The sequence below is a fragment of the Theropithecus gelada genome, chromosome 5, assembly GCF_003255815.1.
Source record: "Theropithecus gelada isolate Dixy chromosome 5, Tgel_1.0, whole genome shotgun sequence".
Lineage (NCBI taxonomy): Eukaryota > Metazoa > Chordata > Mammalia > Primates > Cercopithecidae > Theropithecus > Theropithecus gelada.
Window position 1 is genome coordinate 166,012,065 of NC_037672.1, and position 27,834 is coordinate 166,039,898.

A 27,834-nucleotide genomic window follows, 5' to 3' on the forward strand; every position below is an offset into this window, starting at 1 on the left:
GATCCTTTTGTGGGTGAGCTCTTTTTATATAACCCTTGTTTGAGGATTTACCTGAGAAGGGGCACTGCAGGAGAGGCCAGACAGCTCGCTGATCCGTGCAGCAGCAGTGGGGTTGCTGGAGCTGATGAGGACAGGGGGGCTGATCTCCATGGAGTGGCGGTTCTGGGATGCCTGGGAGGACTTGTTGGCCATAGTGAGGGAAGTGAAGGAGTGCCGCTTTTTGGTGTTCTTCTTGGTGTCGGAGTGCTTTGGGGCAGTGCTGCTCTGGGCTGCTGCCGAGGAACATTCTCCAGCATCAACTCCTGGCACAGGAGGCTTATCCCATTCTATCAGCTGCTTAGCAGCCGAGTTAAACTGCAAAAGCAACCAACAAACCAACCCAAGAAGGTTAAACAATTCCAAAGAATTCCCTGAGGTTTATTTTCAACATGATTTCACCCAAAATTTAAAGTCACTACTTTAACGTTTGCCTATACAGTGTTTGTTTTTCCCATGTGAGGTATCTTTTCTCTCAATATTGGGACTTCATCGTATCTATATCACAGGTAGATATTAAATCAAGAATAAACAATTCCACTGCAAGACTGAAAGAGTAAAAGACAATTTTATTAAGAATTTCCATAATGTCTGATTTTAAAACTTGCCAATAACAAATGAAAATTTATTTCAGCTCACTGTGAAATTTTCAGAAGAGCAATCAAAGAGGTGTATTTGTCTGACTGAACACCCTGTTGCATAATAATGGTTGGGTATTTGCTCAAAGCACAACTGAACAACGAAGGGGCAACTTTTGGGTTTGGTAAAAATGAGCAAGAAGACAAAGAATAAAACCATTCCAAATGAACTCATGTACCTCCATGTATATTCACCTCCTGCCTTTCTTTCTGTATTCTGGGAGAACATCACAAAAATCTGGCAGAAATTCTTAACATGTTTTTTGTTACATCATTGTATCAGCTATCATCCTATGTGCACACACTTTAAACCATAACAGGGTAAGACATGAAATTCAAGTCCTGTTGGCAAGCTAACTTCATCTATCTGAAAAGCCCCAGTGTAAATTAAGAGTACCAGGGGTCAAAATCTGTGCACTCCACTGATATTATCAGCAAGAAAGGAAAGAACACAAGCCTTTTGTTTTCCCTAGGGCAAAATAAAACATTTCCGGAAAGCTTCAAGGACAATAAGCAGCATATAACTTACCTAGATAGTACAGTAATGGGAAACATAGCTTAATCTCTCAAAAAAAAATTGAGATGCACAATAATAAACTTTTAAAAGGTAACTTAAATATAATATTAAGGAAAACAGTGATTTTTTTCATCTCAGCATTACACATTGGGCACTTCACAAATGTCTTTATATAAAATAACATCATGTCCTATTTGTCCCATCTAAATTGTTCAGGCTATGTCTTCTCATTCTGTTGATAAGGCCACCCTACTACAAGAATGGAAACCCTGTCAGTCAATATTTTATGAAATGAACTTGCTTTGGAACAACTGGTTCCTCACAAAGCTGTGTTAGTTGGAGATCAGCAGTCACTGCTTCTATAGATGATTGCAAATTGACTGACAATTTGTTCCTAAGCCTCCTTGGGGACTCAAATTCAGGTGGCTTGTCTAATCTATAATTAGTAAGATAAATCTTTATCAAACATGACCATATCTCTTCTTCAGACTTTAAGAAGTTTCTCCACGATAATCTTTCGGAAACAACAGGCAGTAATGCCAGAATAACACCTGTCAATGCCTGAAGCACCAATGGTGGGAGAAAGGATCATAAAGACTTCTTGTGGTGTGTGTTCAGGGATGAAAATGAGGTGCCAGTAAAGGGTGGCCCTATTAAAAGCATTTTCATAGCAACTGGCCAGGAGATTCAGAATTTACAAATCCCTTATTGGTCTAGCTATCCCACCTTGAGAATAAAAAGCCCAAATGAAGCAAAGTAAAGTTTTATACTATGGTGGGGGTGGCCCGAACCTCACTGTAGAGCTCTAATAAACTGCAATGAACCATGGACGGGTAGGGTCCTCTTTCCTGCACAGGCTGGGTGTAAGGAGCCTGGAAACAAAGCAGATTGAAAAGCTACTTCATCTCCTCCATCCCAAACACAACACCCTCATGAAATGAAAGGCCAGCGCACCTGGCAATGCTGGAGAAAAAGGAGCCAGAGAATGTCTTCTTCAACCAGACGTTTATTTAGACACCTAGAAACAAATCTTTGAAGGCACAAACCTAATCTGTGCCTTCTGACCGTGTGCTGGAATCTGACCGATCAACTCAGCACTCCTGTACCAGTGAGTAAGAAGTAGGGGAGGGAGTTAAGAAAGTTAAGAAGACTTTCTTCTCATTGAGGCCAAAAATATGAATAGAGGAAACTATCACATCTATTTCATATGTTTAGATTAATTCTGGGGTCAAACAATAGGCTCCATTAGCGGTGCCTGCTTTGAAAGGTTCTGAAAAATTACTATAATCTCGTCATGGTCATACTTGGCTGGCCAAGTGTCAGTTATAGAGTCAACGTTGTGTTAGTATTTCAGGTTTCCATATGCTGTGCTCTGGTATAAACATCTGAGGATTAAAATATTGTTCCCGATATTTCCTGCTGCTTTCTCAACAGAACAATACTGGGTGCTTCCTTTGTGTCTTTCTTCATATCATATATTCTCCATTAAAATAAATACACACTGAGCATCTATTTGGTGGGGGGATTGGAGGGAAAGGTCTCACTCTGTTGCCCTGGCTGAAGTACAGTGGCACATTCATTGCTCAGTGCAGCCTTGAACTCCTGGGCTCAAGCGATCCTCTTGTCTCAACCTCCTGAGTAGCTGGGACTATAGGTATGTAACACCACACCCAGCTAATTTTAATAGCGATGAGGTCTCATTATGATGTCTAGCTGGTGTCGAACTTCTGGGCTCAAGCGATCCTCCCGTCTCAACCTCTCAAAGTACTGGGATTACAGGCGTGAGCCGCTATGACTGGACTCTGAGCACCAATTATGTGCTGAATAATGTGCTTGGTGCTAAAGATCTACAAATGCAGAGAAATGGTCTCTGCCCTCAAGGAGCTTACAAACAGGCATAAAAGTAACACAGTGCTTTCCACAATTTCTTATGTCTAGCTACTTTTGCTCAACAATATGCTTTTTGAGATTTATCCATATTGCTCCATGAGTCAGCAGTTCTCTCTTTTAAATTGCTGTGTAATATTCTATTGTGTAAATATACTATAATTTATCTATCCGTTCTACTGCTGATTAACATGTGGGTTTTCTTTCCTCCTTTCCTGCCTTCCTTCCTTCCAATAGACGGTGGCTAGTAAGAACAATGCTGCTGTGAATAATCTAGGATGTGTCTTCTGGTGGACATAAGCTCCCATCTAGATATTGGGTACACGTCCAGGAGTAGAACTGCTGGACCGCAGGGTTGGATGCTTAGAAAAATTTATGCAGAAGCATGTGTATGCAGGTAGACATACCCTGGAGCGGTATAACAAGCCAACTGGCAAGTAGAAGACCACAGTTCTAGTCCTAGCACAGCCATTACCTAACTTTGGGGCCTTAAGGGAGCCATTTTACCTCTATTGTTCACAGCTTCCTCATCTATAAAGTAAGTTGGAGCAAATGATTTTTAGGTCTCTTTTAGCACTCCACATGTATAATGCATAATCTCACTTTAAATGGGTAAGTTTCATTTTTCTATTTCATTTCTATTCCTCTAAATAGCCTAGCATATTTTTTCTGCATTTGATTTTTATGCATGGACAGTAATATTTGTTAGCAAGATGTTGTCATACTTTAAAATTACTTGAGATTTCTTCTGAAGCTGCATATATTAGTATTAAAAAACACTGCTCCTTGCTTCCTGTATCGGTTCCAGAGAAAATCATTAAGACTATTTGGTAGAGGCATTAAGTAAATCAGGCAGAAACATAAAGCAGCTTTTGCTGTAAGTATAACAACCTTTGGTAACAACAGGAAACCAAGAATCTGATAGCTTTTAATAGAATTTTGATAAAATTCATGTATGAATGTTTGAGCTCAGTAGTGTGAGCTTTCTGTGACATTTATCTAACCATGACCTTTAATGTTAGGAGTGCACTCATCACCTGCAAAATAAATTTGTATCCTAAAATACCTTATTCCAAGCATTTGGTAAGTAGCTTTGATAAGACTTAGGTTGGATATAAGGTAAACTTCAGTATACTGGAGATAAAAGCAGGGACTCTGAAATATTTATTACTCTTAAAATTCTTATGCCTCTTTTTGGAGAAAAGTCTAAAATGTAGAAAGAATGCGTTTTTGAGAGTTATCAGAAGCATAAATAAATATGAGATGATATACTGACAAAAATAATATCAATAATAACAAGGCAGGTTAAGAAATATTAAACTTTTTTGTGTATAGTTGCCCTCTTTGCTAGAGAGAATATAGCCTTTTTTTAAAAGGCGGGACTTAAAATTTTTTAAAGAGAAAAAAATTTTTAATGAGAACTAAGTTGAATAGTTACTATTTTATAGGAAGCTTTACAGATGAATCAGTCTGTAGCTTCTGAGCACTACAGGATACAAACAGTAGATCTGAGAAGTAATTATTTTAATTCACAACCCACTAGAGCAAGCTTGTCCAACCCACGGTCCTCTACATGTAGCCCAACACAAATTTGTAAACTTTCTTAAAACATTATGAGATTTTTTTTGAGGTTTTGTTTTTTCTTTTCTTTTCTTTTCTTTTTTAAAGCTCATCAGCTATCAATAGTGTTAGTGTATTTTATGTGTGGCCCAGGACAATTCTTCTTCTTCCAGTGTGACCCAGGGAAGCCAAAAGATTGGACACCCCTGGTATAGAACATTATGAAGTAAAAAGTAAAAGGCCTCAGCCAGTTCCCCACATCTGTCTCTTCCCAACCTGCTTCCCAGATGGATTTCCATTTAACAATTTAAAACATATCCTTCATTTTCTATGTAGATGTTGTTATACATGTATCTACTTTATTGATTTTTAACACAAATAAAACCAAGCAATCCATTCTATTCTCTAATGAAACAATATTTCATGAACATCTTTGCATATCAATAGGGACAGGTTGATAGCATGGTATTCTATTTTATAGAGATGTTGCCATTTACTATGTCTTGGCAGGCTTGTACAAGCATATCCACAGGGTAAACTCCTAAAAGTGGAATTTGCTAGATCAAAGTGTAAGCTTAAAAATCGTTTTTTTGAAGTAACAAGGTGTATTATATTGTTTTAACTTGCATTTCTATTTATTAATGAGATTAAGCATCTATTTTCTTTTTTTAGGATTTGCTTATTTCCATATTCTATCCATATGGATTGTTAGCATTTTTCTTATGGACTGATATAAACACTTTTTTTTTTTTTCTTTTTGAGACAGGGTCTCCCTCTGTCATCCAGGCTGGAGTGCAGTAACACAATCTCAGCTCAGGGCAACCTCTGTCTCCCAGGTTCAAGCGATTCTCCTGCCTCAGCCTCCTGAGTAGCGGGTATTACAGGCAAGTGCCACCAAGACCCGGTTAATTTTTGTTTTTTTTTTTTGAGATGGAGTCTCGCTCTGTTGCCCAGGCTGGAGTGCAGTGGCGTGATCTCAGTTCACTGCAAGCTCTGCCTCCCGGGTTCATGCCATTCTTCCGCCTCAGCCTCCTGAGTAGCTGGGACTACAGGTGCCCACCACCACACCTGGCTAATTTTGTTTTTGTATTTTTTTAGTAGAGATGGGGTTTCACCGGGTAAGCCAGGATGATCTCAATCTCCTGACCTCGTGATCCACCTGCCTTGGCCTTCCAAAGTGCTGGGATTACAGGTGTGAGCCACCGTGCCTGGCCTAATTTTTGTATTTTTTTTTTAGTAGAGAAGGGGTTTCACCATATTGGTCAGGCTGGTCTCGAACTTCCGACCTCAGATGATTCACCTGCCTCGGCCTCCCACAGTGCTGGGATTACAGGCGTGAGCGATTGCGCCTCGCCATAAATACACTTTCTATATTATGTAAAGTGCTCTTTAACTTATGTGTATATATGTGTGTATATATTTATGTCTATTAAATTAAAAATATTGTTCTAATTTTTTTTAACTTCATGGGTTTGTTATAGATAAGTTTTTATTTTATGTGTCAAAATTATCCGTTTTTTTCCACTATTGCATCCTGATTTAACATCATGCTTTAAAAACCTTTTAATTCCACAATTGTTTTAAATAAGAAACCTACATTTTTTCCTAGTTTTAAATGTTTCCTTCTTTTCATTCTTTCTTTTTACATCTCCGTCTGTGAACCATATGCCCATCTGGTTTTGCATAAAGAATAAGGTCGGGAAAGCACTTAGCACTTTGTTTTTCCACATGACTCAGCAGTTGTCCTATCATCATTTAAATAACAGTCCATCTTTTCCTCTCTGGTTTGAAATGCCATGTTTTAAATGTAGCACTTCAACATTCTACTGCATCACTGAGTCCAATGCTCCTTCCCCAGATGAGTCACTCACTTTGAAGAAAATCAGTGAATGAATGAAATGCTATGGAATGGAAATTCATGCCCATTTACATCCTCTCGGCAGACATGAAAATACTTTGCCTCACATTAGAGTCCTTTGCAAAATGCTCCATAATGGCAATGAGAAACTGGTATTCCCATTTGTCTCCTATTCTCCCTACAATTTAGGTAACAAGGTTTTTGTTTTTGGATGACCTAAATATAAAAGGAAGCTCAGTCGTCATTTATAATACAAAACTTACCCACAGAAGAGGAGTTACTAAGAGACTGAAGGGATTACTCAAGAGTCTTTTAAAATTGATATGAAAGCCTCCCTCAGGTAACAGCTCCATTAAGGTCTCTGTAAATATTTGTTGAATGAATAAAAATGTTTGTCTCTTAGAACTATCAAGGGAGGGAAGTGCTGCCTCTAGCCCAACACTATGCAACTGAAATATAATATAAGCCACCCTTGGAATTTAGATTTTTTGATAGTCACATTTTAAAAGACAGAAAGAAATAAGTAAAACTCATTTTAATAATATATTTTATTTAGCCCAATATATCTACACTATGATCACTTCAACATGTAATCCGTGTAAAAAAGTACTGAGATCGTTACATTCTTTTTCTGTACTATGTCTCTGAAACCCGGTGTGAACAGAGTGCTTCCATCCCACTCAGTTTGGATGAGTCTCGCTGCAAGTTGCTCCACAGCGGCATGTGCACTGGATGGCACAGCTCTAGACTCTCCACAGCTCCTGCACGGAAAGAAGCTGCAACACAGGGTGGCTGTGCTCCCAAGGCTCATTAAGCACAAAGTATTTGCTGAACAGAGAAAATAAGACTGAAATGACTCCCCTGATCCCCTATGGCCCACATTTCTGAAGCCTCCTGGGTCCTGAAGCAGTGCATTGGTAGCAACTACAAGGGTTACTCATTTAAGCAGTAGGACAGGGAGGAACACGGACTCCTAATACAAGCCTCGCTACATCCTGCCAAGGGAAAAGGATTTTCAGAGTTAACTACCTGGCTCCACTAGGTTAGGAAGGTGAAACATCAGTTACGTAGCTCTTCACTTATTTTCATTATCTTCACTTTTGTTGGCCCTATCTGATAGAAACAAAATAAACTAGAATTTTCTTGTTCAGTTTCTGATTTTGAAATGTAAGGTATAAAAAGAGGGTGCATGTCATTAAAAGCCTAAAAAGAATTTTAGCTTAGGTAGCTGAAAAAGGGACTGTCAGAGAAAACCACAGGAAAAGCTCTGAACTTCACACCAAAAGGTTTAGGTTAGAGTTAGGTCTTTGTCCTCATTGGTTCAGTAACCTTGGGTGGACCATATAAATTCCACAGTTTTGGTTTCTCTAGCTGTATAAAACGGGAAGGTAACATCAATTTTACAGGTAGAAACGAGCATGGGTTAAAGTGCTCTGTAACATGTGCAGTGCTATATGAACATGAGTTATTCTTACTACTCAGAGTCCCAGCTTGCCATTAACTTGCTTTGTTGCCTTGGGCAAGTCATTTGCTCTTGGGTATGCCTCCCATTTCTCATTCGTAACATGAAGCAGGACTTAATGATCTGTAAAATTTTATGCCTAGGTGAAGTACAAATACCTATTCTCAACCCAAACAAAAATATCCCATTCAAAATATTCAATAGGCAAAGACCTCTGTGTTGGGAATAGGGTCCTCAGGTATTCACTGACCAGAATCAAACCTAATGGAGGCTTTTACTCACCCAAATGTTTTTTGAGTGACTATTAAAAGCCAGGCACAGTACTAAATGAGAGAAACAGAGACAACATCTTTTCTGATTCATGATAAAAGAAGACCTAAGAAACAGCACGATGGATTAAGGATAGGAGGCGCAAATTCACGTGTCTGCCTAGTTTGGGCAGTTGAAGTCAATGAATGAAGAAGGCCAGACAGAGACCAACAGAGAATGGCAGGCACACGATAATGAACTATGGTCAACTGGGGAGTGTATGCTTTCTTTCAATGGACAACTGTTTGGCAGGGTCAACTGATTTTTTTTTTTTTTTCTTTTAAGGAAAGCTGGAAATTAGGCTTATGTAAAACCTCCTGAGTTTACATCTTAACAAGTAATTTTTAAAAACCACTCTAAGTCAAGCATAAAAGTCATGGAGATCATACTAGTTGGTGATCTCTGATTTAGGGAAGAAATAATAGAGAAGAAAATAGTAGGGGTAACAGGAAAAGCAAAAGGCCCTCAGAATTTCAGAATCTACAAGAAAGAAGACCTTGAAAAGTTTCCCAGGCCAACCATCCAACCAATGCCCCAGAAATGAAAAAAGCAAAGAGTTTTGGAGAGATTAAGAATAGTGTACTCAACCCAGCAATTTCACTACTGGGTATATACCCAAAGGTAAAGAAATCGTTTTATTAAAAAGACACCTGTACTTGTATGTTTACTGCAGCACTATTCACAATAGCAAAGTCATGAAATCAACCTGAGTGTCCATCAACGGTCTATTGGATAAAGAAAATATGGTATATATGCACCACAGGATATTACACAGCCATAAAAAAGAGAGAAATAATGTCTTTTGTAGCATCATGGATGGAGCTGGAGGTCATTATACTAAGTGAAATCACTCAGAAACAGAAAATCAAATACTGCATTTTCCCACTTATAACTGGACATAAAGATGGAAATAATAGACACTGAGGACTCCAAAAGTGGGAAGATGAGAGGGGGGTGACGGTTGAAAATTTACCTATTGGGTACAATGGTCACCATGTGAGTGATAGGTACATTAAAAGCCCAAACCTCACCAATATGCATGTAATACCAATGTAACAAACCAGCACATGTACTCCCTGAATCTGTAATAAAAATACAGATTTTTTTACATTTTCTTTTTTGAGATCAAGTCTCACTCTGTGGCCCAGGCTGGAGTATAGTGGCTCGATCTCGGCTTGCTGCAGTTCCGCCTCCCAGGTTCAAGCGATTCTCCTGCCTCAGCCTCCTGAGTAGCTGGGATTACAGGCGCGTGTACCACGCCCAGATAATTTTTGTATTTTTAGTAGAGACGGGGTTTCACCATGTTGGTCAGGCTGGTCTCAAACTCCTGACCTTGTGATCTGCCCGCCTCAGCCTCCCAAAGTGCTGGGATTACAGGTGTGAGCCACTGCGCTCGGCCTAAAAAATATATTTTTTGAAAAGAATGGTGGTAGATGTTGAGAGGACAAAATGACAAAAACAAGAGCCAAGAAAAGTCAGTTCATAGCAAACAGGAGGAAAATTTCAGAGACTGGAGGGACCAGAGGCTAACACTAACTTTAGGGAGTAAGAAAGCAGAGGCGGAGAGCAGGGATAAGCCATTATCTTGAGAAGGTTAGCAGAAGTAAGAAGAGGTAGAATCATAATTTGAGGGGAGCGTAGTCAAGGAATAGGTTTTTAGGGAGAGTAAAAGCTGATCGTTTTCCGGTATTAAAGGATAGCCAGGGGAAAGGGAATAACTGACATGCAAAACAGTAAAGATATAAAAGATGTGACCAAGTTCCTGGAAGACGAAAGGCCTGGGCAGAGAAGACAGCAACTGCAAAGGAAGAAAACACCTTCCCAACGGTGAACAGCGAATGTGCATACAAATTTAAAAGTTCAACCCTGAAAATTAAGTATAAAGTGGTACAAATACCTATTACTTCTGGAGCAACAGATGTACAGTCTATTCATGGTGCTGGGGAGAGAGACCAATGGATAATTTTTAAATTGGTCTTAGTTCACTTCACTATGTTTACTGGATCTGACAATACATGCAGTTATATATATATATGCTTCTTTCTATTACATATTTGTTCACTGAATGCACACCATAAATCAGAAATGTCTGTTAGCCAAAAGTATCATTCCAATGACAAATTTTATTTTCTACAACCTGATTACCAGATGTAGGGATACTATAAAAGAAATACACATGTATCTCAGGAGGTTATAAACATGGAATTGTCATTAATTCTAAGTGAAAATTTGTCAATGTGAAATGACACACTGACAGAAATTCTACAGTGATGTGTAATCAGTTAATAAATCAGTGAACAAGTATTTCCCCTGTCCTGGATACTTAAAGCACGTGTGGATGTTCATGGGGGGCAGGGTGGGGGAATGGTGATCACCAAGAGGGAATCTAGGACAGAAAGAGAATACTGTATCAAGGATATTGACCATCAGGACTTTGCACGTTCATTTGAGATCTTCCTTCTTCTTAAAATATAGAGGAATTTTTGCCCCACAAATATGTGAAGCCTAATAGGTACATTATCACTAAACTTTATTATAAAAAGCAAGGTTGTTTTATAACACTTAGGAAAAATACTTTCCTAAAACATTCCATTTCATTCTAGAGAAGCCTGTTCCCATTGATGTAATAAAGATGCTCCTGTTCAAGCCATTTTATATGCCACACATGCACACACATGCTGGACCAGTATAGAATATTCGTTCAGTCTTTTTTACATGATATAAGACTGACTTAACACTTGATTAATTAAAACAAACCTATTCTGCTTATTAAAGCTTTAGTTACTAGAAAAATTTAGCTTGTATATAACAATAATAAAATATTTAAATGATAAAATAATAAGTTGAAAAGACATTAAAATATCATGGTTTTAATTAGTTTGTGATTTTTCTCATTAAAAAAAGGCAACCTCAGATATTTAAAATTCTTGAGTAGTGACTCATTTCTGAAAATTAACCTTTTAGGTAGGAGAAAATGAAATGTTTCATAATTTGTTCTGAAACATTAAAATGCCCTATACACTTTTTAAGCAAAGCTAGATAATAATAGTGATTCTGCTCAACCATTAGGAATGCTAGTTATTGAATGTGCTCTGAGACTAGGGCAGGGCAGAGGTCTAGGGAAGCACTGAACTGCAGAGTGGAGGCCACGATTCCCTTCTCAATTCCTGGCTCTGTGTCCCCCTGAGCAAGACATTTGTCTACAAAATGGTAAAAATAATTAAATTACAGGTTAGCTACTAGAGTGTTTATTAGACAGTCATAAAAACTGATGTTTAGTAGTACTACAATTATATGGAGAGAGGCAAAATCATGTGTGTAATATCATTAAAGCATAAGGAAAAAGAATGGAAGGATATTTACCAAAATTAAACATGATGAGACTTAGGATTATTCATTTCCTTTCCAAACTTTCTGGAATATGATTATATTGTAGAAATAAAATCATTAAAAATATCCTTTACATAAGATATGGCTCTCAAGAAACACAGGAAAATAATAAATCATCAACAAACCAAATTATACACTTAGCATGTTCCAGGCAAGTAAGAATGGTACAAACGGGGTACTGTAGAAGTTCAAAGCAAGGAGAGGGTTCTTTTTTTTTGGTTCCGTTTCATAGAATTTGTTTTGTTGCATACGTAAATTAGGAAAGAAAGACTTCGTGAGAAATGATAGTATTTATTTGGACCTTGAAGGTGAACTTTCCATACAGACAAAGAAATATCCCTGATGAGCTGCAAAGAGAGCAATTCCAGGGTATGTTTTCCAGGAATGATCAGTAAACTTAGCGAGGGCCCTGGTACATGTAGCAAAATACGGCCAGGTTAAAGAACTTGGCGATTCTTTAGGGAGTCACTGTGGACCTTAGATGCCATGTGGTGATTAGCCTAGGCCTCTGATTAAGGCTGTTCAGGAAATCTGCATTTTTATGTTCTGTGAAACTACCTAGAGTACTGGAAACTGTCCATTCATGAAGTGAGAACTCCATAAACATTAACCGATCTTTAAAATCTCAGCTCTCTCAATGTTTTCCTGATGGAAAACAAAAAGAAACTCTTAAATTAGAAAGAAGTCTCTGAATAATAGATGGAGCATAAACTACCCTAAATCCTTACCTAGCCTAAACAACTCCTTTTTAGATTAAGTCTTTAGCCATATTTATTAAACAGCTGTTCCTGGAGCTCAGAGGGGACCTGCCTTTGCCTTTAGAACTTCAGGAGCCAGTGCTCATTTTTCCTTTTCCTTCTATCGTTGTGGCAGAAGGAAAAGTAATAATTACTTGTATCAAGTGGATAGCATTCAGAAGATATGAAAACCTACACCATGGGACACAGTCTACAGTGCTTAAAAAAAAAAAGCTACTCAAAGGCAGATCCAATGTATTCAGTCAGTCAGAATTACAGATGAAAGTATGGTGCTAAGCAACAGAGTAATTCTTCCTCACTGACTTCTCAACAATGTCTTCAAATTTCACTTACAAAAATTTATTTATTGCAGGTTTGAAAGGGAAATTTGGATGCTAAGCAACATAGTAATTCCCTCTTCCCAACTTCCCCATAATCTCCCTAAATTTCTTTTATAAACATTAACTTTTTAATTTTAAAGGAAAATAATACATCTAAAGGAAAAAAAATATCCAAAAGTATAAATGATGCTATCTTTTTATATAGTTCAATCAACTCTTTGATTATTAGATCAAAGGCTAATATTGTGCCCTTCTGCTATCATTATTCTCAAGAGGAAAGGCTTTTAGTTAAAAAATAAAGTTAGCATTGTTATTCTTAGCTCCTCCAGGGGTCACCTTGGCAACTTCAAACTACGTACCTAAACTTCCACTTCTTATTCTTTGGAACACAGACATTATCTTCCAATTCTCTCACACCCTAGAAGAGGAAGCTAGCACCCCCACCTTTAATGCCACTTGTGCTCCCTGAGCCCTACACATTTGACTTCCCATTGTCGAGGCTGATAACACACTCTATCCATAGCCAGAGAAATGTCTCCCATGATTTGTCTACGGTTGATTCTAGAAGTTGAATATAACTAATACTCCAAATTGTACACTTTAAATATGTGTAGTTTATTGTATGTAACTTATGTCAATAAACTTATTTTAAAAATGAGGATCCTTGACAATAAGGCTATCCTACCTCAGCTCAAAGTAAGCCAAAGGAGAAACTGAAAATAGGTGAAAATTCATCTCAGAAAGAATCAGGGAGTCTTTTTTTCTTAACATTTTATTTTTTTAATTGACAAATAAAATTGTATATATTTATCATGCATAAGATGATGTTTTAAAATATGCATACATTGTGGAATGCCTAAATTGAGCTGATTAACATATGTATTACCTCACATAGGTATCATTTTTTGTGGTGAGAACACTTAAAAATCCACTCTCAGCATTTTTCAAGAATACAATAATATACTGTTATTAACTATAGTCACCCTATAGACCTCTTGAACTTACTCCTCCTACATACCTAAAATTTTATATCCTTTGACCTACCCTACCCCCAGGGGGGTCTCTTCTACAAAGCTGGCCCTCCACATGCATCTTAGGGCCCCACCTCCGAGGAATGGAGGACCAACTGCAGTACGCCATTATATGTAAGCGACTTAAGCATCCGCAGATTTGGAAACCATAAGGAATCCTGAAACCAACCCCCTGCGGATACTGAGCGACAACTGTATTTAAGAAATAAATAACCAGTAGAGATTACAAGATCTAATCCATACAGTATCGCTACCATTAATTTGGGAAAATTCTAAACTAGGTACGACCAAATAGCCTAGTTTAAACAAACAAACAAACAAACAAACAAAACAAGATAAAAGCTTGCAGTAAGGTCACACAGACCAGCTGGTTCTGAAGAATGTAACTTCCTGACATAACACCAAGATAAACCAATGATAAGATATACACATAGGCAGTGAACGATGGGAGAATTAGCTGAACAATGTAGAAGGAGGCAAAATCTCCAAACATGTTTGTTTTGGGTTTAGAACCTTTCATTATAAAAGTTCATAGGTTGCTCATTCATTCAACCAATATTTATTGAAAGCCTACTACGGGCAGGCGCTGTGCAAGACCCTGGGGAACTAGCCCTTAGGAGTTTGAATTCTAATGGGGAAATGGAGGGTGAGGAGTCAGCTAGTAACCACATCAACAAATAACTGGAGAGAAAAAAGTGTTAATAATTTCTAGGGATAATAATAACAAATGGTGATAATAATCACAGCCATCACTGACAGTGCTCTTGCTGGTACCAGGCACTATTCTTAAGTATCACTGGAACTTATTATTTTACAAATGAAGAGCCAGGCCCAGAGTCACTCAGATAATTAGTAGTAGAGTCAAGACTTGAATCCTGGCCATCTGGCTCCAGAGTCCAAGCTTTCTCCCACTATGGCACCAGTGTGTGTTTGGGGTAACGTAAGTAAAGAGGAGGCACTCCCCTAGATGATGTGAGAGAAAGTGTCAGAAGAAGTGACAGCTGACACGAGATCTAAACCAATAAGAAATGCAGTCCTTGTTTCTGGCAGTAACTACTGAGTAAGAACAGTTGTCTATGAGGCCACTCCAACTTCAGGACTTCCACACATTATCTTTCATCATCTATAGCAGAAGAGCAAGTTGCTAAATAACTTTTTTGGTGTTGAAAAACTGAGTGGGTGATATTTCAAACAAATGAGTAGGAATCAAAATAAAATGAGAAACTTAATAAAAATGTATAGTTCACTATAAGCCTACAATACACAATTATGTTTGGGAAGCATCCAAAATTCCATATTCAGCACTTATTTCATTCAAATATTTTGCTTGCTAAGAATCATATCATCCGAACTTGAATGAATGAGTCAGCTCTGAATTAATGGGGTTAAAAATCTTTCCTTCTATTTTATAGAAAACCAGTGTTTTTGAACAAAGAAAGAAGTAGATTAAAAATTTTTATTTTTAAAACTGTACTCAGTCCTTAAAAAATACACCCTTTTATACACATCCTGGCATGGTGTCTTCAAGAACTGCTTTTAACTTTTACTATTTTCCAGCTTACACAAGAGAAGAAAGGGCCTGTCTAAATTAAATAGAACCCATAACCTCTAAGGCTCCACCAAATAGAGGTCTGAAAGAATCTCCAGAGGGGAAGGGTGAATGTGATCAAAGCAAGAGAACCCTTACCCTTATCTTAAGAGCTCAACAAGGACTCCAAGGCATGGAATCCAGGGCCATTTATATAGCCATTCTTTCCCCACTCACTTCTCCCAACCAGACTCTCCTCCATTCAAGCCTTGAAGAACTCTGTGTTCTACTTTAATAAGCAAAGTGTTTTTGCATTATTAAAAAATTTGGCCAGGCATGGTGGCTCATGCCCATAATATCACCACTTTGGGAGACAGTGGCAGGAGGATCATATAAGGTCAGGAGTTCGAGACCAGTCTGACCAACATGGTGAAACCCCGTCTCTACTAAAAATACAAAATTAGCCGGGCATGGTGGCGCATGCCTATAATTCCAGCTACTTGGGAGGCTGAGGCAGGAGAACTGCCTGAACCCGGAAGGCACAGGTTGCAGTGAGCCAAGATCGTGCCATTGCACTCCAGCCTGGGCAACAAGAGCACAACTCTGTCTCAAAAAAAAAAAAAAAAAAAAAAAAAGTAGATTTGTTTCCAAGCCACTATACACCAACCGCTATTTTATCACCTTATTCCAGTGCACGTGGAGATCACAGTCCATAGTTACAGGACGTTGAGAAAGAAAAGGAGAGTTGAGGACAGGAAGGGAGGGCAAACTATTCCAGTAGCATTTCTCACCACCTCAATCCTCTCTTTACCCACCTCCAGTGCTCAGCTCCTTACAGTTTACCTTCCCTTCTAATTCCACAGCTCCACATCTAAACCTCTGACCCAGAGATTCTACTCCAGACCCACAATCCTACCCCAAGGCCCATCCCGTGCAGACTTTCTGCCACAGGCGAGTTCTTTGGGCATATCCATTACCTAAGTCGGCCAGCAGGAGTCGAGGGGGAGTTTCAGCTTCTCTCATTACACATGGTAGTTAGGTTCTTTTGTCTGATTATTACCATGCTCTGGTACCCTCTAGGCGTGATGGTCTAATCTGAGCTCCAAACCACTATGCATAAGACATAGTGGTGTCAGACAGTTGGAGATACATCATCTCATTCAATCTTCTCAAAACTTCTGGGAGATAAGAGTTTTTGGCAGGATTGTACAAAAAAAGCAAAATACCTAACACTGATAGAGACTTAAATGTCTATTTATAAGATATAAGAGAATTATTTACCAATTTTTGTGATGCAGCCTGTTTTTATACTGGGATTGTCTGGCCCATGAAGTGCGGCAAATATGAATAGGTTTACAGAGCTAGAGAAAGACCATTACTTAAGAAAAAGCCCCAGTTTTTTATTCCTATAGTTTGCTTTACCACAGCTAAGAATGCCCTGTAAGACAATTGACATTATTGAAATAGTTGAATTTCAGCAGGTTGCGATTGAAATCTGCCTCCACTTTATTCCCCTAAGGGCTACACCAGGTGTCACTAATCCCTAGATGCTCTGCTCCCTACCAGGAAGTTCAATCTGATGGCTTGACATCAAAGAAATGTTCATAGGCTCCTAAAGATAGACAACTTGTTTGCCACATCTCAAATGGCAAGATTCTGGTTCAAGTGAAGAAAATGCTCATTTGAAAGAAAAGAAGCAGAAGAATGAAAATACTTTCCACTTGGGCAGAAGTTTATCTTTCCAACTTAAGTCAGAGTAAATAATCCTAATGAGTCCAGTGACTTGAAGTGACTCTGGATTTGCCATGGGTGGATCTTTTATGCCTATCTGCACAATTCTATACTCGCCCAATAACAAAAATATAGTAATCCCTTTTCATGTATCACAAACCAAGTATCAGCATGTAATATTGATAATAGCTAACAAGTAAAGACAGGTTTTTATTATTAATCCTGTGCTTACCCATGCTCTTCAGTGTAACTATTCAAATACTTGGAAGTGCTTGTAGTTTTCCGTGATCCACAGTTAGAATATATTCATAATGTACAGGAAGGACTGCCTGTGAGTTAAGGGTTGTTTGGTTTTTTTCTGTTATTTGCTTTCAAAGGAGGAAAAAATATTTCAATAAACAGGAACATCTGAAGGGTATGGATAAAATTCAAGACTCATACATGGTTTGAATTACTTTCCCATGGCTATACGGTAGTCAAATTGATTTTTTATGAAAACGTTGGCAATCTCACTCTCTGTGGAGGAAACTGAGTGCTGGCTACAATGATACAGCTTGTCATTTTAGTTTTCATGCCAAAACAAATGCCTCAGATAAAAAGATTGCAAAATAAGTGACAGTGGTTTTTCATTTTTACATGCTTAAGATACGTGCTTTGATATTTTAAACAACCGGATTGCTTTCAATTCCCCAAACAATCTTGTGCTCTCTCTTACTTTTTGGCTTTTGCACATGCTGGTCTCCCTGTCTGGATGTTCTGCCATAAAATATACCTTTTCCATTTCTCTTGGTTAACCCCTATTTATCCATCACACAGATATCTACTAAGACCTTACTTCTTACCAGAAGCCTTCCATGGACTCAACTAACCTTGAATGGTTTGTCTGGGCCACGCTACATTCTTTGAAAATGCCTTCGATTTTATTTTCAGCAAGAAATTCTTATTCCCAAGGGACATTTAGTTTATGATATATGATATAATGAAAGTTTACTATGAATTGTAACTCCTTTGTTTATGTTCTGCTTGTATTATTCTTAAAGTAATACAATTATGTGACTACACATACTCTCTAAAAAGACTTTACTATGTCAAGCTTGGCTACAAGCTTTCCAAGCAAAGCTGATTTAAAAAGGGAAAGGGGGCTAAGTAGTTGCTGGGATGGGATGGAGGAAGATTCATTGACTTATTTAACAAATGTTTACTGAAGCCCTACTTTGCAAATCACTATTCTGGTTCTGCTGATGCTGCAAGTAACCAAAGAAGTAAGTAAAAAATAAACAAATACACTTATCTCCATCTTACTTAAGAACTTTATCAGCTTTCTACTCCCACCAAAGCCAGCAAATGGAATAAACAGGAAATAGGTAGGTGACTGACAATAAGCATACAGTGACATTTAACAAGACATAGGAAAGCTTTTACCAGGGAGAAAAAGTAAAGTGTTTCAAGTATCTCACTGTCTTCAATAATTGCTGGATAGGATGGAGGAATTCTTCCTGATCTGTCCAGTGATCTGTAACAGGGCACTCCTGGTGCTTTTTGTTGCGAGGACTTCTTAATACTCAAATTGCATAAGTAAGATTTATTTAGTAAGCTGAATATTAACACAGTTCAAGTTTCTACAGATTAACTTACCTCAACATATGAAATTGGAAATATTCCTATTTTGTCTGCCAGCATTCCTTCAGCCCAGTTTTCATCCACTCTTCGGATCACAGTCAGAACATCATCCTGAAGAAACAGCAAATCATTAATCTACCTGATCATTAAGCTTATCATTTAATTTTCCTTTTCAATAAAGAGACTCAGGTTTTAAAGAGTACAAGAATAAAAATGCTATGACATATCTTTAGTACGTGGATTAAATGTTTTAATGAATTAAATGGTAGCTACCAGCCCAGCTGGTGTCCTTTCCAACTGTTACAAAGCTATGAACTCCTGTGCAAGGGAGCTGGCCACTAACTTTGTTAAGATCTACAAATTGCAACCTCAAATGATACCTACCCTAGCCTCCCGAGTTTCTGTTTTAGATTGATTCTCAGATGCTTCTCATTTTCTGAAAATAAACCAAATGCCTACTCAAATGTACATCCTACCGCTTTTCTCCATAAAAATCATAATATTCTGCTTAAAACTCCAAACCATTTTATCAATTCGGCAGATATATTCCTGTATGCTTTTAGGCAAAGAAATTTACATATAAAATATGAAAGTAATGACATTTCATTTTGTTATTCATAATTCAGTACTTTAAAATCCCTGAGTGGTGCATACACCCTTTAAAGTGGCTTAGAAATAAATTCAGACTCTAAATATGAAAATGATACCACATAGAGCATCAACCAAAATAATCTTTCATATAAGAAGTCTGTGCATAAAATTACCTTCGCTGTGACTTAAAGACTGCTTCTAGGCATTTTCAGAAGCATGGTGAGATAGTTCACACAAAACTATTGTATTTTTTTGCAACAGGCAACACAAGCTATATTTCTATCTATCTGGGTACAGAGGTAGAGCTGGCAAACAGAAAACAAGTGCATTCTACCTTTACCTTTGCAAATGGAAGGCAATCTTTGTCTGCTTCCTTGTCTTTCACTTCAAAGTCATAAAGTGCTTTGCACTGAGGTGGGGGCTGAGGTAATGGTTTAATAATCTGCACAAAGTTGGTGGGGAAAAAGCCATGGATTCCATTGACTTCCCCATGGTACCAATTTTCATCCACTTGTCTTCGTAAAATGATGATGTCACCTTTGCTGAATTTAAGGTCTCCAGGCTCTTTTCCTTCGTAGTTGTATAATGCTTTGGCACATGGTAACTGAGGTATACCCTTGAAAAAAAAAGAGGGATGAATTTTTATAAAATAATGGTCCTAAAATGTCTCTGAAAATATAGCTGCATTGTCATTGTTTTAAAGTCAAGGTCAAATCCACACTGTACCCCTTGAAGAACATCTCATACAAAAACAACATATATGTGTTATCAATAAACAGAAAACACAAAACAATTGTCCATAGTGACATAAGAACAGTACAATACCCATGCACCAGCCATGATTTAGGCTTCTATTCTTAAGTTTAACTTAGTGGGTGTTTTGCCTTGTTTCTTCGAGGTTATCAGTATATGAAAGCATGACTGCCAGGTCTGCCTCTCAAGAACTCATAAAAAACAAGCTTAACTTCCTACATTAACTACTTTATTCATCAGGATAAATGATAAACACTGAAGGGAAAAATTTCAACCAAATTTATTAATTTACTAACTGCTTTTAAGCTTGGTTGATAAAAATCAGAGTTTGGCTTTTGGGCAAATCTCTTCCTGATATTGCTTTTAATGTGGGCAGTAGGTCTTACTCTTTCATAAGCTCAACGAGTATTTAATGAGGGTCTACTCTGTGCATGAGTCTGGATACAGCAGTGAGTGAGTCAGTCACAGTCCCTGCCCTCCCAAAGTTTATAATCTGTAAGTGTATAGACCTGTGGTCTTTTACAGTCTAAAATCATTCAACTTTGCTCTTTCCTGGAAGAGAGCACATTGTTAGGCTGATAAGCTAAGAGATGAGGAATTTAATGTTCCTGCATGGTATTACTGTTTTAAAGTTTAAAATCGTGTGCCTAACCACCAGTGCAATTTAGTCATCAACTGATTAATATGATACTTTTCAATGGCATTGGGGGTGCCCAATCTTGAGCATCAGTTGTCACTTTAAGATCTTTGACCTCTCTGGGCGCTGCTGCCTATCACTGATTCAGGAGATAAGTGGCAAATCCAACATGTCTATAGTAATTCCCTGAACAAGATTACAGGGCTCCTGCTTTTGGAGTCTCTATTTATTCACTCATCCAGAAAACATTTATCAAGATTTTACTTTTTTTTTTTTAGACAGAGTCTCGCTCTGTCGCCCAAGCTGGAGTGCAGTGGTACAATCTCGGCTCACTGCAACCTCCGCTTCCGGCGTTCGCGTGATTTTAATGCCTCAGCCTTCCAAGTAGCTGGGATTGCAGGCATGCACCACCACGCCTGACTCATTTTTGCATTTTTAGTAGAGATGGGGTCTCACCATGTTGGCCAGGCTGGTCTCAAACTCCTGACCTCAAATGATCCACCCACCTCAGCCTTCCAAAGTGCTGGGATTACAGGCATAAGCCATTGCACCTGGCCCAAGCTTTTACTTTTTACCAGTCAATGTGCTAGTGCTGACGACTTAAAGAAGAATAAGACAGTTCTTTTCTTAAAGGATGTCAGTAAAAACTATAATAATACAGTGTAATAAATGTAATGATAAAGATATGCACACCATTTATGGGGACAAAGAACATCGGTCTCTGGTGTTTGGTGAGTAGGAAAATGAAACACTTCCTGGAGGAAGTGACACAAGAGCCAAGACCTAAAGGATGCACAGGAATTAGTTGTCAAGGTTGGAGTGAATGAATGAAAGAGAAAAGTGAGGGCATTCCAGGCAGAGGGGACAGCACCAGCAAAGACCTGGAGGTAAGAAGTCATATGTGCAGAGGGATTGGGGAGTATAAAGAATGCAGTATTCCTGGATAGTAATTATGGAATGTAAAGGAGAGGTAGGCAGAGGCCAGTTTATGGAGGGTCTTGTAAAACATATGAAAGAGTTTTGATTGCTACATTCTTCTGGCAATGGTAAGTCACTCACGCGTTTAATGCACAAACAGACTTAAGTCCCATGTGACGGACAGATCAGTCTGGCAGTAGTGTGGAAAATGGACATGAAGTGGGCAGGCAGGCAGGCAGCTATGTGCAAAGCACAGGCCTCAACTAGTTGAATATTTTTTAAGTTTAATGTTTCCAATGAAGTAGAGCAATATAGTTAGCATTACTTATATCATTGTCTGCCCCCCAACCTGTAAAAAGTGGATCAAAGTTTCATACCCTTGATGGCAACAGAACTTCATAACACAGTTTTCAAAAATTAGTTTGGTTTCTACTTAGAGACTTAGAGTCTGGACTACCTATAAGCCAAATTGCTTTTGCTAAACATTTATTTAGGAATATTAATTATTGCTCTCAAAATGCTATTGGCAATCATCTTGCCTTGGCTTGTCCATGTGATGTTGTAGTTGGTTAGTTAGAACTTCCCTGAGAGGCCAATGTCCTGGGAAGATGGGTTGAGCCTTCCAGGAGTAATGACACCCTCCTGTGACCTCTGACTTTCAGACTCTGTCTTAAGATCTGGCCTCTAATGGCGTCACTCCTGTTACCCTGCCTTGACCTACTCTTGTAAGCAATTCTGCTATGCCCAGAAAGGAAATGCCCACCAGGAACTCTGGTCATTCACAACGCTGTGTACTTTGGTCACATTACATTAGTGTCCAACTCTGGGGAAAGAAGGATTCTAATTTTTCTCTACTCTCATAGATGCCTCATTATATTCTCCACTATATTATGTATTTCTTCAAGGCTAGTTATCACAGCTCAACAATATTTCCAAAAATAGGTTTGAGGAAATAATAGTAAAACACAGCAATCGAGAGACAGAGAGAGAAGGAGAGAGAACTGGCAAGTACTGTATTAAAACTCTTGTACAATAGCTAAAGAGACTCTGATCAGGCAGTATAGGGTACTGGCTGGAAGAACAAACTCCAGAGCCAGATTGCAGAGTGTGAATCCCACTTACTAGCTGTGTGATTTGGGGTAGGTTAACTCTCTGTGCCTCTTTCTTCATTTGGGTTGTTATGAGGATTTAGCGAATTCATGTATATAAGCCACACCTTAAATGACCCAGTAGGCAGTACGTGCTACATGTGTGAACCATCATCATTGTCATCATCGTCATTACCCAGTATAAAAAGCCTCTTTACCAGTGAAATGGGGCACCTGACAATGTATTTGTCTCTCCACAGCTGGATGCTTTCCCTTTCAGATGAATTCACATAGCAATTACATTTTTAATACATATTCACTATATAACAATGCAACGAATGTTCCTCCTAGGAAGTGTTCAGGATTTTGAAATGTGCATTTCTGAAGCACACATTTGTTTTCTGAGTAGAATCCATTCATCTTCTGGTTGAACAGAAGAAATTACAAATTCACTGACATGCACCGTTTAATAGGGGATGGCATTTTAGATGTGGCTGTAGTTCATCTTGACAGGGCTAATGTAAGGCATTGGAAGCCTGCATGAATTAATTGAAAATCCCATTACAAACTCAGTGACAAATAACTCTATTCACCATTATGGCCTGTTTTTTTCCCCACCTCAATTAGCTCTGTTTGGCCCACTCTGTCCAAATCCATGCCAGCCAAACCCATGCACCAAGATACAGATTTAGCACTCTTAGAAACCATTCTGAACTGCTCCTTGAAGAGATCTGTAAAATTCCAAATGACCCGCAATATGGTTCTTTTGTGATATGCTGATGTGGGAACTGAAAGAATTTATTTCTTTACAGATCACTTCCACACACCAGTGGCCTAATGGACTTATTAACTTTTCCACAAAACAAATCTTTTACTTGTTCCCAAAATCATCAAGTATTCTAATAGACCAGTGGCAAGGAGAAAGCTTACTATGATAACATTATGGTTAGCCTAGGGTTACATTTCCATGATGCAACTTAAAATTCATTAATTCATCCCCACTTGCTAAATCTTGACTGCTAAAATTGTTTCAATGATCAGTAACCACAAAGACTCATAAAGCTTATGACAATCTAACCCATCAACAAACATTTTTGCATCTGGCTGTGTTTTTCTATGGTATTCTTTTTCAATTAAATTCTATGAGGCTAGAAAGCCAGTTTGGGTCAAGTTTCTGAAAAGAAGGCTTCCCACATTAAATAAAATGAATTCTACTCTGATTTTAAATCAAGCAAAGTTCAGTGATCTTTGAAAGACTTATTCCCACACAGACTGCAGATGATTAAGGATAAACGGTTAAACGACTTGGAAAAGCAATAAAAGAGCACATTTTCCTTTTGCAACATCTGAAAGATAAAGCCAAAACAATTGGTTTGATAGCCTAGGACTACTCTGTGGATAAAATATGCCCAGAGCCCACAGAGGCACTGCCCTCTCATTCATCTCCTTTGAAAGGTCTGAGAGTCATGTCATCACTGGGCCCTCTGCCCTCCAAGCCTTCTGCAGGCTTTCCAAACTGCTGCTTTTCTTCTGTATCCTCTCATCAGGCCAAGGCCCCCAAGGATCCACAGAGCTTACATTTCACTTGGAGACTTTCACTTGGCTACACATGAAAGGGAGGTTTAAAAGGAAAGAAAGCCAAAGAGAAACCGACTCTGCAGTCTAACCTTGGGTTTGCGGCTGTCATTCACACTGCCAGCTTTATCAAAAAGCTTGGCAATTTAGACAGGCAAACTGTTACAATACTTCTGCATCTAAAATACATTTCGATAAACATCTACTATATTGTTCATTAAAAAAAATAACTATGATAGTGGGCCAGCTTTACATTTCAAATAATTTTTGTTTCCAAATCATACATACAGGTTATCTTTTACGATATTAAAATCCTCATGTGATCTGCATATAAATATTTTTGATTAAATGCTTTAGACTTCCATTTCCATACCATCAGCTTTATTCCAATATATCTAGCAAAATGCTACTTTGATGATCTGAGATTCTAACAGGTAAATAAAACATTCACTGCCAATTTATTTTATAGACTCTAAATGCCAATACCCAGATGTACATGCAAGACAGCCTCTCTAAATTCAAATTCCTTCATGCATTTCTTACTGCTCCATAAAGTAAAAAAGATTCAACGACCTACTAAAAAGAAAATCTAGAAGATATTCTTGTAGTGGGAACAGCTATAAAATGTGTATAATTTAATAACTCAGTTATATCTAAATTGGCATCAACTCTGGCTGATTTTAACTTGACTTTCAGAAACTTTCCAGAAAGAACTGAGGCACAAAGAAATCACAGTAATAGAAAGTACCACACAAAGAGAGTACAAAAATGGGTGGAAGAAATAATTTTTAAAAAGTGTCTTTTGGGCCAGGCACGGTAGCCTCACACCTGTAATCCCAGAACTTTGGGAGGCTGAGGCCGGCGGATCACTTGAGTCTAGGGAGTTCAAGACCAGCCTGGATGACATGGCAAAACTCATCTCTATAAAAAGTACAAAAATTAGCATGGTGGTGGTGCGCCTACAGTCCCAGCTACTTGGGAGGCTGAGGCAGGAGGTAGAGGTTGCAGTGAGCCAAGATGGTGCTGCTGCACTCCAGCCTGGGCAACAGAGTGAGACTCCATCCCAGAAAAAAAAAGTAAAAAAAAAAAAGAATGTCTTTCATATAACAAAAAACATGTTGGTCTTTCCCTACAAAGTAAAATATCTGTCAAGATATAATAACAGTATTTCATGAAAATATTGATTCTTTAACAGTTAATAACTCCTAAGTATTGTTCTCAAGATATCTACGTCAGACAATCACTCAAATATGATTTGGTCATCACTTGAAATATTTCAACTTCAATGACGGCCAAGACGAATATTAAAAGTTTTATTCTTCCAAAGTAACATCAGAAGGGACTGAGAATCCCATAATTCAACAATCGTCCATCTTTCATTTGTTCTTTCCTTTAACATTTATTTCTGGAAAGCACTGTGCTGGGGAATTTTTATCTGACAATCATTTTCTTAATCTTCTACCTCCTACCTACCCCAAATTCACCACATAAAATTTTCTACTCATACTAACTTTAATCAAATCTACCAGTACTGCCGGGCGCGGTGGCTCAAGCCTGTAATCCCAGCACTTGGGGAGGCCGAGACGGGCGGATCATAAGGTCAGGAGATCGAGACCATACTGGCTAACACAGTGAAACCCCGTCTCTACTAAAAATACAAAAAAACTTAGCCGGGCGAGGTGGCAGGCGCCTGTAGTCCCAGCTACTCGGGAGGCTGAGGCAGGAGAATGGCGTAAACCCGGGAGGCGGAGCTTGCAGTGAGCTGAGATCCGGCCACTGCACTCCAGCCCGGGCGACAGAGCGAGACTCCGTCTCAAAAAAAAAAAAAAAAAAAAATCTACCAGTACTTTGAGGATGGCAGTTGCAAATAAACAGAAATGAAGACAAAACGTGTTTCTTCATTCACATGTATTCTTTTTGCCCTTATTCTACTATCCCAGTGTCCCCTTTTCTTGCATATTCATTTTCTTCAGCTTTCTCCAGAAGTAGACTCTGCAGCCAGCCAGCCTCCCTCCTTATTCCAGACCTGGTTCCAGTTCCATACTAGCTCAAGAATGTGGGCTGACCAAGGCCAGCCTTTGGGCTTTTTTAGTGCTTGGTGGCTCCTCAGCACACACTCTGTGCTGTCTGCTGCCCTGCTCATGCTCAGCTGTGGGCTCCGCACCCTCCATCCTCTCCTTAGTCAGCTCCTGCAATCCAATCCACCAACCCTAATGGAGTGTCTCACTCACCTCTTGACCAAACAGCAATCAGTCAATTATAGTTTCCAGCAATCTTACTGTTTTGGGAGGGGGGGCATTAATGGTTTCGGGGGCAAGGTAGAGGGAGAGAAAAAGAAAAAAACTAGAGATAAAGGAGAGTAGATAAAGCAGCTTGCTTACCAATTTCCCTGGGCTGCACTCTCATCATTAATTAATCATTTGCATAATGAACTTAGCTGAAGTCAAGAGTATATTCAAACACCCAGAAAAAAAAAAAATGAAGAACAGAGTTTTCCAAACGTAAAAATGAAAAAATGCTATTAGACTCTTCATTAAATGTTTTTTTTCTAGAAACTAAAATACAGAGAACAAACTGAAATCCCTTTGTCCCACCTCCTGGATTTTCCTCTCCTACAAGTACAGGAGAACCTAAGGGGGCACTCAGGAGCATGTTTAAAAGACAGTGTTGCAGGAAAAGTGGGCTAAGGGGCATTGCTTAGTAAATACCTATATTTAGGAGGCAGAAAAAAGAGAAAAAAGAGAGAGGTAGGATGAAAACCAGCAAACTATAACCACAGTAACAAGGATAATTCCTGAAACACGGTTTTGTCCACATCACCTATGTCTTTACAATCTGAGATAGTTCCCAATTACCTCTTAAATCACATTAATGGTCTAAATCATGAGTTTATGGCCCTCCATTTGGATTGTCCGTTCCACCTCATATTTTCCACCCTCAGCAAGCAATCCAGTCTGCTGTCATCACCTCCAACTTCATACATGCCATCTCTCCTCCACCAATATTCATCGAGAATAGTCCATTTCCCCCTCCACCTCCCTACCTTGTATATGCATCATGCGCCTGACAATTATGCTGCATTTCTTTCATTTGGATTTTTATGTCTGCCTAGGATGACTGCTTTTGTTGTCTGGAATCAGGTGTAAATAAGGCCAAGATCAATGATCTGATTCTTGTGTGGGTCAAAAGGACAGTCTCTATTTCCCAGATGTGAAAGTCACTACTTGTCCATCAGGACCCAGCCCAGGCATTGCCTTCTTGGGGAAGCTTCTCCCAAACTTCCCCTACCCAAGTCTGGAGAAGGTGCTGCTCTTTTTATGTACACCTAGAGTGCCTTATGAATACTGTTATCACAGCCCTTATCTCACTCAGTTTACAACCTATTTCTTTCGGCTAGACTGTAACCTCCTGGAGACCTGGGACTATGTGTTATGCATCTTTGTATCATGAGTACCTACCTCAGTGTCTGTGAAAAATTCTTGCTGAATAAATAAATGAAAGAACAAAAGTTATCTCCAGTGGACTGAGTGGTAAGGTGTGGACAGGTAAGTGGAAAAAGAACACATCTAAAGGAAAAGCAACTAAAAAGACGATTCTACTGACAGGCTCAACAGCTTTACACAAATT

The 27,834-nt window shown here is 38.7% G+C and overlaps 1 protein-coding gene across 1 annotated transcript in view; it reads right to left on the minus strand.

Moving 5' to 3' along the window:
- SH3RF1 (SH3 domain containing ring finger 1) overlaps window positions 1-27,834 on the minus strand; it is a 178,121-nt gene that overhangs the window by 42,622 nt on the left and 107,665 nt on the right. The window contains exons 3-5 of the mRNA XM_025386491.1: window positions 19,577-19,852; window positions 18,661-18,756; window positions 52-354 (exon numbers count right to left, since the gene is read on the minus strand). Of these exons, the coding sequence (XP_025242276.1) occupies window positions 52-354; window positions 18,661-18,756; window positions 19,577-19,852 (675 nt within the window). The remainder of the gene's footprint in view (window positions 1-51; window positions 355-18,660; window positions 18,757-19,576; window positions 19,853-27,834) is intronic.